Raw genomic sequence first — 13,867 nt, forward strand, 5'->3', positions numbered from 1 at the left:
CGGGTCATTGAAAACCAAGGTCGGGAAGTGTTCGTGTCAAACAAGTATAAGCACACCAGAATAGCCGGTTGAGCCTGCATAAGCTATCTAGTAGCCTGCAAGGTAAGAGGTTTGTCCTACAAATTGATGCCGGTTATGCTCCTGAAGAACCACAATGTCCGCGTGACATGTATATACATAGTGCCAGGTTAGCCGTCACTTGTCGTGATTGCATAACCCACGCACATTATAGGAGATGCAATTCAAAGAAATATGCATTCTGATATGGTACATACTGTGGGCGAGGAAATGGGAAAATGGGAGAAAACTCAAGTACCAGTGCCCATCGACACATCCTCCCCGACTGCAAGCACCTGAGGAGGTGGGTCAAGACCTGGACCCGAAGGATTGAAAGTAAAAGCACCTTGCAACGAAGAGGCTTCGCCTATAACAACTTCCTTGTAAGAGCGGACCACCTTGTCCTAAGCTTCAGCCAAAGACGTTGGTATAGCCAAAGTGTGTCGACCCTAGAAGGTAGCATGGACAGAAGGCTAGCAAAAGCATGGCAAAAGGTTGGAGCAGCTAGGAAGATCATGGGCTGACAGGTAGCAGCGGGGGTGTGTGACTGATGCGGTTTATAGGCCAAGGAAGGCTCCATGAGGGGCTAATTTGGAGAGCAAGTGAGGAGATGTGAGGTGCAGTCTTTGGGTCCAGGAATGAAGAGCTTGAAGTGCTGAAGGAGCAGGTCCAGACGGCTCATCAAACAGAGCTATGGAGCCCAAGTTATGGAAGGTTGAAGGTTCAGAGTGTTGCAGATTCTTGTCGGGCAGGGCGGCTGAGGACAGGTGGTCCAAGTGGAAGTCAGGATATAGGCGTGTAGAGTTCAATTTATGGAGCCTACTCGTCTTTTCAGGTTGCAGATAGGAGCTACAGATTGCATTTTATTGCCAGCTGAAGTTTTGCTGGGGGCTAGGTTGGTGCCGACCTGACCGCATGGGGAATCGTGCAACATGGCGTCTTTTGAGTTGCGGCAAGGTTTTACAGCAGGGTATGCATCATACAGAGCTAGCAAGAATTGATTGCACATCAGACGGAGCCCGGAGCGGAAAGATACAGAAGTCTAAAGATTGGGTGTCTATGTCTGAAGTTGATTGCAGATGAAAATTGGCTTTTTTAAGGCCTCGGTTCGAGGGCTCGAGGACTCTCAAAATATGGCTAGAGCTGAGGGGTTTCAAGTCGACAAAGTGAAATTTTGGTCGGGCTTTGCGGTTGGGGAATCTAACCCTGGACTGGAATATTGCAGGTTGGTGAAGTGTGGGGAAAAAAATCTAAATAGATGATTTCTTGTAAAAGGTTTTGTAGCTTTGGAAGTCACCCCAAGAGGGGGGCCCTAACTGCTGCCATGTGGTGGTAAATGGCCCCATAAGCACATACACAGAGCAATGGAGCGGGGTATAAGGCCAAAGTGGAGTGCCACTTGAGGCATGTGCAAGGGAGAGAGCTCCCGTGGTGCCTTGGCGATGGCAAGCCCCGAAGGCCGCTGCGTTGGCGGCGTGCGGCCCTGCAAGGGTGGCGGCCCGCCGTTGTACTTGTTGGAGATGATGGCGCGCTGGCCGGCGTCCGGCGGCGTTGCCGTGTGTTGTTGGATGACGTGGCATCCCATAAGCGATTGTGCCCGCGCCCATGAGGGCCTCTTTTGGAGATTAAAGGAATACCCCCCACCCCCCCCACCCCCAATAGCGATGTCGATATTGCCCATCAAGGGGAGGGTCCCACGTCGGATGATAGAAGAGCCGGAGGGAGAGAGTCACAAGGCTGGTCAAAGGCGAGCTAGCCAATCCCGCGGCAACATCCAGTGTAGAGAGAGAGAGAGAGAGAGAGAGAGAGAGAGAGAGAGAGAGAGAGAGAGAAGGCGAGTCCAAGGCGGCCCAAGGGTCCAAGACAAGCAAGCAAGGGAGCATGTAATAGAGGGGTCAAATGAGAGAGAGGGAGCCTATCCGAGAGGTGTCCACAATGCCAAAAGGGCAAGTACAAGGGCGGACAAAGAGCAAAGAAGTGTGCACCATGCAGTTGCCAAAAAAATCATAAGTGCCAAGTGGTGGCAATGCAAAAAAACTTCTAAAGGGAGCTTCAGTTAATTATACGAGCTTGATAGCTCCTTGTTTTTTTCTTTTTTAGCCTTAGCCAAGTCTTATAAAAGGACATAGAAGTGATTTTTTGAGGGCTTTTTTGCCAGAGAGAGTTATTGGAGGTTTGTAAGCCTGTGTATTGCCAGCTTGCCAGTGGAGCTGCATACTTGATTGTACTATCTCCCTATGCAAAACTACCAAACCTTTGCCCCTATTTCTTATGTTGCTTCTCCCCATCCCACTCCTTTTCTCTCGCTCTTTGTCGACTTGCCAGTGCTTGCAGAGGGTTTGCCTGCAGCTTGAAGGGTGTTACCAAGAGGGTAGAATCGGGGTGTCTTGTGAGTCGGAAAGGGTTAGTTGAGCAGTGTGGGTGCGTTTGTGCTGTAAGGTGTTTTTTGTAAGGTATGAGACAGTTGTTATGTATGCTAAAGTGGAGCTGTTAGTGCAAATTAGCCAAATTGAAGGTGTTATTAGAGAGGTTAAGGGTGATGTGTAATCCCTGGGCTATAGAGAGGCAATCATTTTGTGTGTGGAGTGTGTTCCCTATTCCCCCTCTCCAACGTGTTGTCATTACAAGGGAGCTTTTTCTGAGCAACATTCTTTAAAGGGGGCACATAATTACGAGAGGATTCCCGAATACGGGCTGTAGCAACTTTAACGCGTTTCTTGGGCACCATCCAAGTTTGGGAGGTTGAAGCCTGTTCTTTGCCTTTGTCTTTAATATTCGGAGAGGCATAAAGTGCAGACAATTGTAGTTGTTTCCCCTTGCCTTTATTCACCCAGTTGTGTCGGAGAGGAGGCTGAAGCACCTTTGGTTTGAACCTCAGCAGAAGATTTCGGATTTGAGTGAGGTTGAGGAGTAGGAACAGCTGAAGGCGAAGGTTGCACGTTTGGTTCGGGACATTCGGACTGCATATGACTGAATTTGCCACAGCGGAAGCAAGAATTTGCAAATTTGCCCCATTTAAGCTTAAATGGACGCTTGCCAACCACTGCATCCCCAGAATTGATGGAAATACCTGCTGGTGTGGGGATATTTGTGTCCCGCAGAATACAAAAACGGTTTGTGTTTGTGTCCAGCTTAGGAGGGCAAATGACTTTGCCCAACTGAGCAGCTAGCAAAGGAAGGAAATGACGCTAGGTGCGAGGAAAATCGACCACCTCAACCCAAACGGGACACTTGTGACGAATGAGACTCTGATAGTCCTTGGTGAGAGCCCAGGGCAGTACATGAGTCATCTGCGTATTGAAGAAAAGAGGAGACATTTCAAGCAAAGCATCCCGAGCATCCATGTCGGCCAGCAAGACTTCATAAAACCCGCGCGCGCCGAAGTAAACCCCTCGGACTGCTTGCCGTTTGAGTAGGAAATCAACCCATTGGCCTACATCCTAAGCCATAGGCATTTTACCCGGGAAAAAAAGAATCACCGCGTTGAGTGCATATTGAGCAACGGAATCCATAAGCTCTTGTATAGGGATGCGCACTTCCATGACAAGTGCGGATCCTTCCCAGGCTTGACGTGCATCCTCGAAGTCCTCATGCAAACATTCTTTGATAAGGCTTAAAGCATCCATATCCGAAGATTCCATGGCCTTCCGGCGCTTGTATATACACTTCTCACCCGAATCCATGTGAAGCTCACACACACGCACGCACACACTTTTTTGGGTTTTTGGATATTTTGACTACTATCGACACAGACACACACAAGCTGGTTGTACAGGAACTTGCTGCTTGAAAACTTTAATCAAACTGAAAACCTAAAGATTTACAAAACCTCCGTCGGAAGCTGGCTGTCAAGGCAAAGCCTGAACTTCAGATGGCGCAGAGTTGAGGGAGGCCAGGGGCACTCAGAGTTGTTTGTCGCAAGAGCAGGACTGCTCGCAGCAGTGGGCGCAGAGAAGACCACGGAGAGCACAGCGCTGAGGATGCGTGCAGGGCTGCAGGGAGTTCTTTGGTGGGACACCACGCACACACACGAGCTGGCAGTACAGAAACCCTCACGCGTTGCTGTCCCACTACGAAACCCTAGCGCGCTTCTGTCTGACTGTGAAACCCTAACGCGTTGTTGTCCGATTGTGAAACCCTAACACTGCTGCCCGACTGTCATTGGCCGCGTGTGTCTTCCACTCACACACACACACACACACACACACACACACGCTGGCGAAGATGCAGATGGCTACTGCTGCACGCAGGGAATCCACGCGACCAAGGCACACACTCGTCACCACACACCTCTCAGCAACACCCACTCACCACACACATACACACTCACACACACACACACACACACACACACTGTCACAGACGCACACATACAGAGGCCACAATCAAAGATTACAGATTACGGAAACGAACATCGTGCAAGTTAAAATCCAAGGGGCAACAAAAGAACCAACAGAACTGAGAAGTCTAGGCCGAGATGGTGCGACAGGAGGAGGCCAACTGACACACCTCCATCGCAGCCCTGAACCACAAAAGCTTACATGATATAGGTAAAGGTGCCAGTTTAGAGGCGCCTTACTTGGACAAGGAATTGCACAATATCTACAAGATTGTTTTGAGCTTTAAGGGGCGCAAAAGAAAGTTTTGCGCAGTAGGAATTTGCACGAGAGATGACAGCACGAACAACGGTTCAGAGAGGAAGAACGACTACACAGCGAGTTTCCGTGTAAAATTTTGGGTGCCAAATGCAGAATTGGCAGGGGGGTATTTAGAGTCGTTTCTACCAACAAGGTCCGAACTCGTGATCCAAGGGTCTCGATTTAATCTCAGCTACACTAACCATGTATTAGGTGCACCGGAAGGGTTTAAGAATTTAGCTCGGATCTAGTACTTCGCACAAACACAAGGTTACTTTCCTTCACTTGCGAGAACTGCAAAACGCTAGGGCTGAACAGATGCAAAAACACTACGCTGAACTTATGGAAAACATTGATGATGTTAGCAATGGAAACGCTAGCTGCTGAGGTACTCTGAGCGCTATATACCCCTACGGATATTGGGTTTTGATCTAAAGGCCAAGTGACTCTTTTATAGGGTTTTAGCCATTTGCGTCCTACTTATTTCTTTTAAATGTCATGTCAAAGTCACTTATTGATAAATGACTTAAGTGGTTGTTCATATGCCTACATGCTTAAGTGACTATACTGTGAAAGTGAGGGTATGCAACTATAACCTGCCTAATCATAAACGTCCTTTAAGAGGCTCACAAAGTGCATGGCTAGATCCTAAGCTATACTAAGACTAATGTTGACCTGTAGCAGTCGCTTTTCCACGTGGCTCCAGTGCAATGCACGCGTAACGTCCCCCCCCCCCGTTAAAGGTGAGACACAATTGCTGAACTTCTTCATGTGGATGCTTTCTATACTTCTGATGCTTGTGGGTGCATAAAAAGATGAAAACTCCTCCAAACGGGTGGGTATTGTGGATGTAAGTACTGCTGCGATGTAAACACCGACCAGCCAAGTTACTAGACAGCCTTAAGGCTTACTACTGTCGCAAAAGATCATCCTTGATGCCGACTCTACCTTGCGAGCAAGTACTACCACCCGAATAGTCCTGTCATGAAAACATTGCGGGTGAAGATGGAAAGTAGGGTGCTCTGAGGTATTTTCAATGGTTCCGATGCCGATCTTCGTTCAAAGACAATGCGATGAAGATGGGAGCATGCCCGATGCACAATGGACTAAGGGTGGGAGTGGCTATAAGGTGTGGGCAGAGACACAAAACTTCTTTAAGAAAAAAATTTATGAGATAGGTTCCTTGGGTTCTTGGTTCTTCTTGGGTTCTTGATTCTTCCTTGAGATTGCAAAGCCAAAGCACATCTAGATCTGTAAAACCAATGTCAAGTGCAACGGAAGGGTTTAAGGATTTAGCTTGGATCTAGTACTTCGAACAAACACAAGGTTACTTTTCTTCACTTGCGAGAACTGCAAAACGCTAGGGCTGAACTGATGCAAAAACGCCACGCTGAACTTATGCAAAATGTTGATGATGCTAAGGTGCTCGCAATGGAAACGCTGGCTGGTGAGGTACTCTGGGCGCTAGATGTCCCTACGGATATCGGGTTCTGATCTGAAGGCCAAGTGACTCTTTTATAGGCTTTTAGTCAATTGTCCTACCTACTTTTTATAAATGTCGTGTCAAAGGCACTTATTAATAAATGACTTAAGTGGTTGTTCATATGCCTAAATGCTTAAGTGACTGTACTATGAAAGTGAGGGTATGCAACTATAACCTGCCTGATCATGCACGTCCTTTTAGAGGCTCACAAAGTGCATGGCTAGATCCTAAGCTATACTAAGACTAATGCTGACATGTGGCAATAGCTTGTCCATGTGCCTCGAGTGCAATGCGCATGTGACATCATGGCACCTCTCGACTGGAGTTTCTTCCAAATTGGAGCAATTGAGAGTTATTTTCTGGGGGTAGACGTGCCCCTAAACAGGGAGCCGTCTTTTTACTGGCCCCTTTACCCTAGACCCATGTGACATTTATCAATGCCTCAGTTAGTGTGTAAACATGGCATTGACACTCGTCAATAAAGTGGGAGGGCCCATATGGCAAAGTGAAACAACTGTCAGCCCCAGAGCGGAAGAGCATCCCAGGATCCCTTGCCAAAGAGGGGCTGAAAGTGATATGTGATATTTTGGTATGGGGTAAGGATGTTTACCCAGGGACAAACAAATAACAAGATGAAAAAGAGGTTGAGAGGGCAAAGATATATAGCCTCAAAGGAAATGTAAAGAGTTTGAAAATTAGGAAGAGGAAACAATAACACAGAAAACAGAGATTGGGCAGGCAGTCCCAAAGGAAAGTTATAGAGTTTAAAAAGAGGAGGGAGCTATCAGCCTCAGCAAGCATCAGGATGGAGGAAATCAAAGGCAAAGCTCAAACAAGAATGAGCTGATGTTGTCAAAAGGAGGTAAAGGTGGAAGTTGATGCCAAGCAATTACCATGGGTGGAAATGGGAAAGACTCCAAAAATGGTGAGCAACAATTAATTCATACCACTCTTGTAGAAAAGACATGCCTGGCATCTTGACATGCATGTCACAAGTAAAGTTGCGAGGCCAACTCCACCTTTGGATGAAAAACTCCTAGGCTGTAAGGCTGAGGAAGCCCCTTCCTTTTACCAAGATATGAAGAGCTGGGAAGGGTATGATCCAAAAGAGGGCGCCCGCCCTACAGTTCTCTGGAAAATTGCAAAGACCCATCTTTCTGCAGAAGTCACAACAATTACAGGGTGGCCCCATATCTCTAGACAATGATCTCCACGGGATGCAGCTAGAGCACAAGAGAGCATGCATGCCGAAATTTCTATAGGCCTGCAAAGGGGCGAAGAGGGAAATATATCTAGGTGATCATCTCTTCATTATTGGCAAGGGTGTAGGCTAGGGTTACATAGCCTCAGAGACACACCTAGAAGTTTGGAATTGTTATGACACGCTTTCCACTTTCATCGCTCAGCTATTTAGCAGGCAATTTTCATTTGAAATCTGCAGCCTGATCTCATCGCAAACCTGTAGTAATCGCTCTTGTACACGTTGTAGACATATTATCACACACACACACACACACACACACACACACACACACACACAGGGGGGGGGCAGACGTACTGATTAGTGACAGATTTGATTTGCCTTGCCATTTTCATAATATGTTCCTCTGATTCGATGACATTGGGGCCAGCCATCAAGAAGAATGGGTCTGCCGCCTGCTCAAGAAAACTTCAAATCTGAGAAAATGAACCTTATTTTACAACTAAATCCCAAAATGCACAGCCATGGAAACTTTCAAGCACTATGAGGAAAGTTCATAATATTATTTTTCTTCAAACATGCATTTGTCTCGTAGTAACACTGAGCATGACTTGTTGTGAGGTCCTCCTTTTCAAAGCTTCTAGCTCACTTTGCAAGCAAGATGCTAAATTTTATGCCAAACAGCTTGAATACATAGAACCAATATTTTACCCTGAATTTATAAGCCCCATTGCATCATCTATCACCACACTCACTCCATGTTATCATCTTTCTGTATCAATCCCTCACCATTGGAAAAATTGTTTCATGCATGGCCATGACTATGATAGCATGGTGCTGCATTTTGACTGGTGTACGTGCCACCCTCACCGCTTTCAAAATGCCAGTCCTCCCTACCCCCTTTCCCCCTCGAAAAAGGATCCTTGCCACCGCTAGCATTGTCCCCTCATCATGTATCTGATGCAATGACCTCCCAAGCTCTGTATCCTCTACATCTAGGGAGCACATGAAGATGGGGTCGTCAAAGATTTCACACCCTCTCATGATTGATCTGAGTATGGACGTTGAAAACCGTCTCGTGATTGATCCGAGTATGGACACCGTCTCATGATTGGCCGTCAAAGAAACATTAAAAATCTCCTACTAAGAACACCTTCCCAATCTCAGAATACTACAAAATGTCACTACAAAGAACTAATGTTGACTGGGTCCCAATGTAGTCCCTCCTGTGGTGAGAGAGAGGGTGTGTGTGTGTGTGTGTGTGTGTGCGTGCGTGCGTGCGTGTGTGTGTGCGCGCGCGCGCGAAGCGTTCTGCCCTGCGCGCGATCCTTCCAGCGAGTTCCCTGCAGTCCTGCGTGACTCCTCCAGAAGGCTCCCTCCGCGTGCTCTGCAGTGATGCGCTGCCTCTGCTGTTCTGCGTGCCACCTCTGGTCTGCTCTGCGCCACCTGCTGTGCGCAGTTCTGCTCCTGCGCTGGACTGTCCTGAGCGTACCTGGCTCCCCTCAATTCTGCGCGAACTGTGTGTTCAGGCCCTGCCTCGACAGTCAGTGTCCTGCACAATTCTGTACACCTTGTCAGGTCTTCAGTTCAGGTGTTCTGCCCTCGCCGCCCAGAGCCTGTTCGCTGCTGTCAGTCCTCTGTATGACCTGCTGCATCAACAGCGCCAGGCTATTTACAGCTAGGGACAGTTTTACAGTAATCCAGGCAAAGTTATTTTGCAGATGTATGCGTTTTGTGGGAGATGTACATATCTCTGAGGTCTCTGTAAATAGATAAATAAGACAAAATACAAACAAAGTCTTTTGCTTTGGTTTTCAGTAGTGGTCCGGTTGATGCATGTCAGAGTTCCCATGTGTTTTCAAGCATCGTAAAGCCATGGACAGTGTTTCGAAGAGTGCTTCTGAAATCAAAAGTTGTCTGTATAAAGACTTCAAAGAGGCCGAAAAGCTTGGAATTGTCAGGCACTTGCTCTTGAGGTGCGAATTCCAGTACAGAACCTTATGGAGTCCGGTAGCGCAATATGCCATGAATGAGGTCGTCTTGTTTTTCCCAGGCAAAATGCCCATTGCGTAGAATGTCAGACGGTGGGTTGATTTCCTTCTCAAACGCCAAGCTGTCCGAGGCGTTTACTTTGGTGCTCGGGATTTCTATGGGTTTTATTGGCAGATACTGAGGCTAGAAACCTTCTGCTGGAGATGTCTCCCCTCTTTTTTGGCACGCAGATGACTCATGTTCTGCCTCGGCACTTACAAAGGACTATCAAAGCCTTATTCATCACAAATGTCTAGTGTGGGTGGAAATGTTGATTTCCTTCGCACGTGGAGGCATTTTCTTCCGTTGTTGGCTGCTCAGCTTGGCAAGGTAATTTTCCCCCCGAAATTGGATGCGAACACCAATAGGTTTTGCATTCTTTGGGATACGGACAAGCATACCCCGGATGGAATTATGGTGGATTCACGGGATCCATGGGTGGGCAAGTGTCCTTTTAAACTCAAATGGGGCAAATTTGCTAACTCCTATTTTCGATGCGGTAGATTCGGTCACATACAATCTGAATGTCCTGAACCAGTTTTGCAGCCCCCTCTTTAGGTTGTTCCTTCCTCTACCCCTGCCCCTATAGGCAAATCTGCTGGTGAAGCTAAATTGAATGGAGTCTCTAATATGAAGGTGACTCCCAATGCAGATAAAGGGAAAAACAAAAATCCGCAATCTATTGATGTTGGGAATGTAAATGCAGCGAAAGGCAAAAATGTTGGGACAAGTGAGGTTGGCTCATGGGTGGTGCCTAAAAAGACAGTGAAAAGTCGTACTCCACCTTCCTCTTGTAATTATGTTCCTCTGGTTAACGCCAATAAGAATGTATCGTTTAAGAAGCTTCCCTGCAATGACAATCGCACGTCGATTGATGCTTGGGAAAAAGCGATGCACTCTTATAAGGATGTGCTTTTGGGTGAGGCTTCCACCTCTCAAGCAGTTTCTATGGACAAGTTTCCTGCTTTGACTCAGCGAATGGATTCTGCCATGGATGTGGTGGATGGAGATGTCCATATGGGCATCTCAACTTGATCCCTGTGTTTCTTGCCATTGTATATATGGTTTCTGATGCACAGTCGCATTAAATGCATTTCATACAATGCGCGTGGGTTACGTAACCTTGATAAATGGCGACCAACCTGGCACTATGTACATACATGTAGGGCAGATATAGTTGTTTTGCAAGAACACAATCAACATGACTTTGCTGGCCAGTGTTCTTATTTTGCAGGCTATTGGATTGCATATGCTTGTTTGCAGGATTATTCATGTTTATTGATGCTGGTTCGGCATGAGCTTCAACCAGCTCTCTTGTATAATGATCCGCATGGCCGCTGGATGGTAGTTCAATGCCTGTTGAACGGTCAAGTATATGAATTCGGAGGTATTTATGCGCCTACATCATTTGGGCAAAGGGCTGCTCTATGGCAAGAGATCTCCTCTCGCCCATGGACTTCGAATGCATTCCTTTGCGGTGATTTTAATAATACCTCTGGGATGGATGATAGTACCACTTGTAATTCACATATGTTGTTTGCGAAAAGGCAAGAATGGAATAATCTCTTTGCTTCTGCTCAGATGATTGCTATATGGCGGCATTTACATCCAAATGCCTCTGGTTTTACTTTTCAGCATGTTGCCAACTCTTCTTATCGAGCGCGGTTGGATCGATGGTATTTGCTTAATTTGCAACAATATGAGGATTTTGTATGTGAGGTCAGCATCGATTACACCTTACAGTTATCGGATCATTACCCTGTTTTGTTGAATGTGAGTTTTGGGCAGTCTCTTTGTGATCTGTCTTTTCCTAGGAAACGTCTGCTACATATTAACAATGCTTATCTCACTCATGAGATTTTTCGTGACATGATTTCTGCGTTATTCTCCCTCTGCTTGCTCACATGCATCTTGATCTTGATGCTGCCTGATATGCTTTGTTATGAGGGTGCAAAGTGTTATTTGTGACTATGGCACGCATTACATGCAGTGCACTCGGGGGGATGTCAAGGATGTAAAGCAAGCTTGTCAACGGCTACAAGCGTTGGCTGATTCGCGGCCTTTGTCTAGCTCTGAGATGTCGTGGTTGTGCAAAGCTTGTGTGTGTGCGAAATGACAAGCGAAAACTTGCTAAATGGCAAACCCGTGCCCGTCAACAAGCTTTCATGGATAAAGGTTGTGCTTCGAAGCAATCCTTTAAGCATTTGCATCATACAAGAGTCTCACAAGCAATCAAGCAAGTTATGCTTTCCTCAAGCGTTTGGACTTCTTCAAAGCAAGAGCTTGTTGATGCCATGGTTTTGCATTATCGACAGGTGTGTGCTACTCCTTCTCAGGCTTCTTCGGTTGCCTGCCATGCGCGTCAATTGATGCTTCCTTTGTTAGTCCGATCATATCCCCGCAAGATGCATGTTGCCTTGAGGACCCCTTCACTGCCTCTAAATTACAGTGTTTTGCTTGCTTTGGGCCATTGGCGGTCTCCCAGTTGGGATGGGCTTACTGTGGGAATTTTCCTCTCCTTCTGGGAGGCTCTTGAACAACCACTGATTTTCATGATAAATGCAGCATGGGAGAAACAGGATTTGCCACTTTCTTGGAAAGAAGGTTTACTTAAATTGCTGCCTAAGCAAGCACTTTGCGAGCGATTCTCTCACTGGCACCCGATTACTTTGATGCTGGTGGTTTATAAGATGTTGGTGCACCGCATTAAGGACCATCTTTTTGCAGGCCTCCATCAGGCTCAATATGGTTTCATTCCACGTCGCCAGATTATGGACAATCTGGCTAATGTTATGATTGGCATGAAGTATGCTAAGTATACTTAGCAGGATGTGCTGGTTATGCAAGTTGATATTGGAAAGACCTTTGACATTGTACAGTGGGACTTCATTGCTGCCACGATGAGGTGCCTAGGGCTTGGTCCTAAATTCGCCAATGTGGTCTATTTCTTGTATGCATGTAGCACATCTTCGGGAATCTTAGAAGGTGAATTAACAGAATCTTGGCCTCTTGGTTGTTCGGTCAGGTAGGGCTGCCCCCTTAGTGCTCTGTTGTATGCTATTGCCACTCACCCGTTGTTGACTTATCTTGATCACTAAACCTCTGTTGAGCGTCTTCATGGTCTGCGGTTACCCTCGGGTCGTACCTTCGTTGGTCAAGCTTACGCCGATGATTCGTTGTTTATGCCTCGTAATCAGCAGGCGGATGTCGAAGCAATTATGGAAGCCTTGGACCTTTTTGGCATTGCGGCTGGACTTAAGAGTCAACTTTTGTAAGTCGAAGCTTCTGCCTCTTCGTTCTTGTGATTGGCATAGTCTATTGTGGCCAGGGGAGATTGTTTCTTCAAATGTGATCACTAGGCATTTGGGTTATCCAATTGGATGGAATGTCACTCACTCTCAAAAAGTGGATTGGGTTATGCAACGTTTGAATAGAAGTTATCCACTTGGCCTTTAGATGTTCGTCTGCGAATTGTTCAGAGTATCCTGTTGGCATATGTTCAGTTCTTTTTGCCGCTGATGCATTGGCCTCATCGTTGTCTTTATTCTCTTATGTCGGACATTATGTCTCACTTGTGGCGGACCCATGCTCAGAAAAAAGGCCTACGCTTGATGTCGATGGAGAAGCTTTGCACTTCTAAACGTCTTGGTGGCCTTAACATCTTGGATTTGCGCCGGCATGTTCTTGCTAGGAAAGCTACGTTGTTGCCTACACTTGTGCAACAATTGCAGCCTTGGACTCTGATGTTTAATACCTCAGTCAGCATGTTGTTACTTCCTCTTTTGGCCATTGGCAATCATCTATCTGGGAGGTGATTTTTGGCAAGATGGAAGGGCACATTCCTGGATGTCCTCTTGCTTCCTCTTTGGTATCTGCCTGGAAAGAAGTTACTATTCATCTTTCATGGAATCCTCGGCAGGAAGCTGATTCAATTCGTTTGGAAAGTCTCCATTGGATCCGGGCATTCTCTCTTACTTTGGTCGACCGCTCCCCTCATCAAGCTTACTTTCTCTCTGGTCATGGCATTCATGTGGTTGAGGATGTGGTCGATGAGGCCGGAAATACTTTTGAGTTTCCCTTCGCCGCTCGTCGTTTTGGATTGGGCATGCATTACCGTCAGTTTTGGAGAGAGCTTCAAAGCATGTTGCTTGACTTTTTGCCTGTTTCACCTTTACCTAATGGTGATCACATGTCTGATTCGGAACTTTGAGAACACCTTTTCGAGATATTTCTGCAGGTCAAATTTATGCTCTTCTTCTACCACAATCGTGGCTTGCTGATCATTGTAATGCCCTTTGGCGCATGCACAAATCTAATATCTGGTGGAGGAAGCTTCTCTCTGCCTTGTGGAAAAGTCATTTGCCTTTGAAGGAGCGACTGTTTCTTTGGCGCTGCTTGCTTGGAGTGCTTCCAGTCGGCACTTTTCTTAGCGCATCATCTTCGCCCTTCTTCTTGCGT

The 13,867-nt window shown here is 46.7% G+C and overlaps 1 protein-coding gene across 2 annotated transcripts in view; it reads right to left on the reverse strand.

The window, feature by feature from the left end:
- LOC147428991 (2-dehydro-3-deoxyphosphooctonate aldolase 1-like) overlaps positions 1-13,867 on the reverse strand; it is a 173,157-nt gene that overhangs the window by 129,704 nt on the left and 29,586 nt on the right. The window contains exon 2 of one of the 2 annotated variants that reach the window (XM_086495373.1): positions 7,736-7,833. In XM_086495373.1, the coding sequence (XP_086351499.1) occupies positions 7,736-7,833 (98 nt within the window). Of the gene's footprint in view, positions 1-7,735; positions 7,855-13,867 lie in introns of both variants that reach the window. The other variant, XM_086495374.1, reaches the window with a different exon arrangement.

The sequence above is a fragment of the Adiantum capillus-veneris genome, chromosome 22, assembly GCF_014529385.1.
Source record: "Adiantum capillus-veneris isolate H3 chromosome 22, ASM1452938v2, whole genome shotgun sequence".
NCBI classification, from domain to species: domain Eukaryota; kingdom Viridiplantae; phylum Streptophyta; class Polypodiopsida; order Polypodiales; family Pteridaceae; genus Adiantum; species Adiantum capillus-veneris.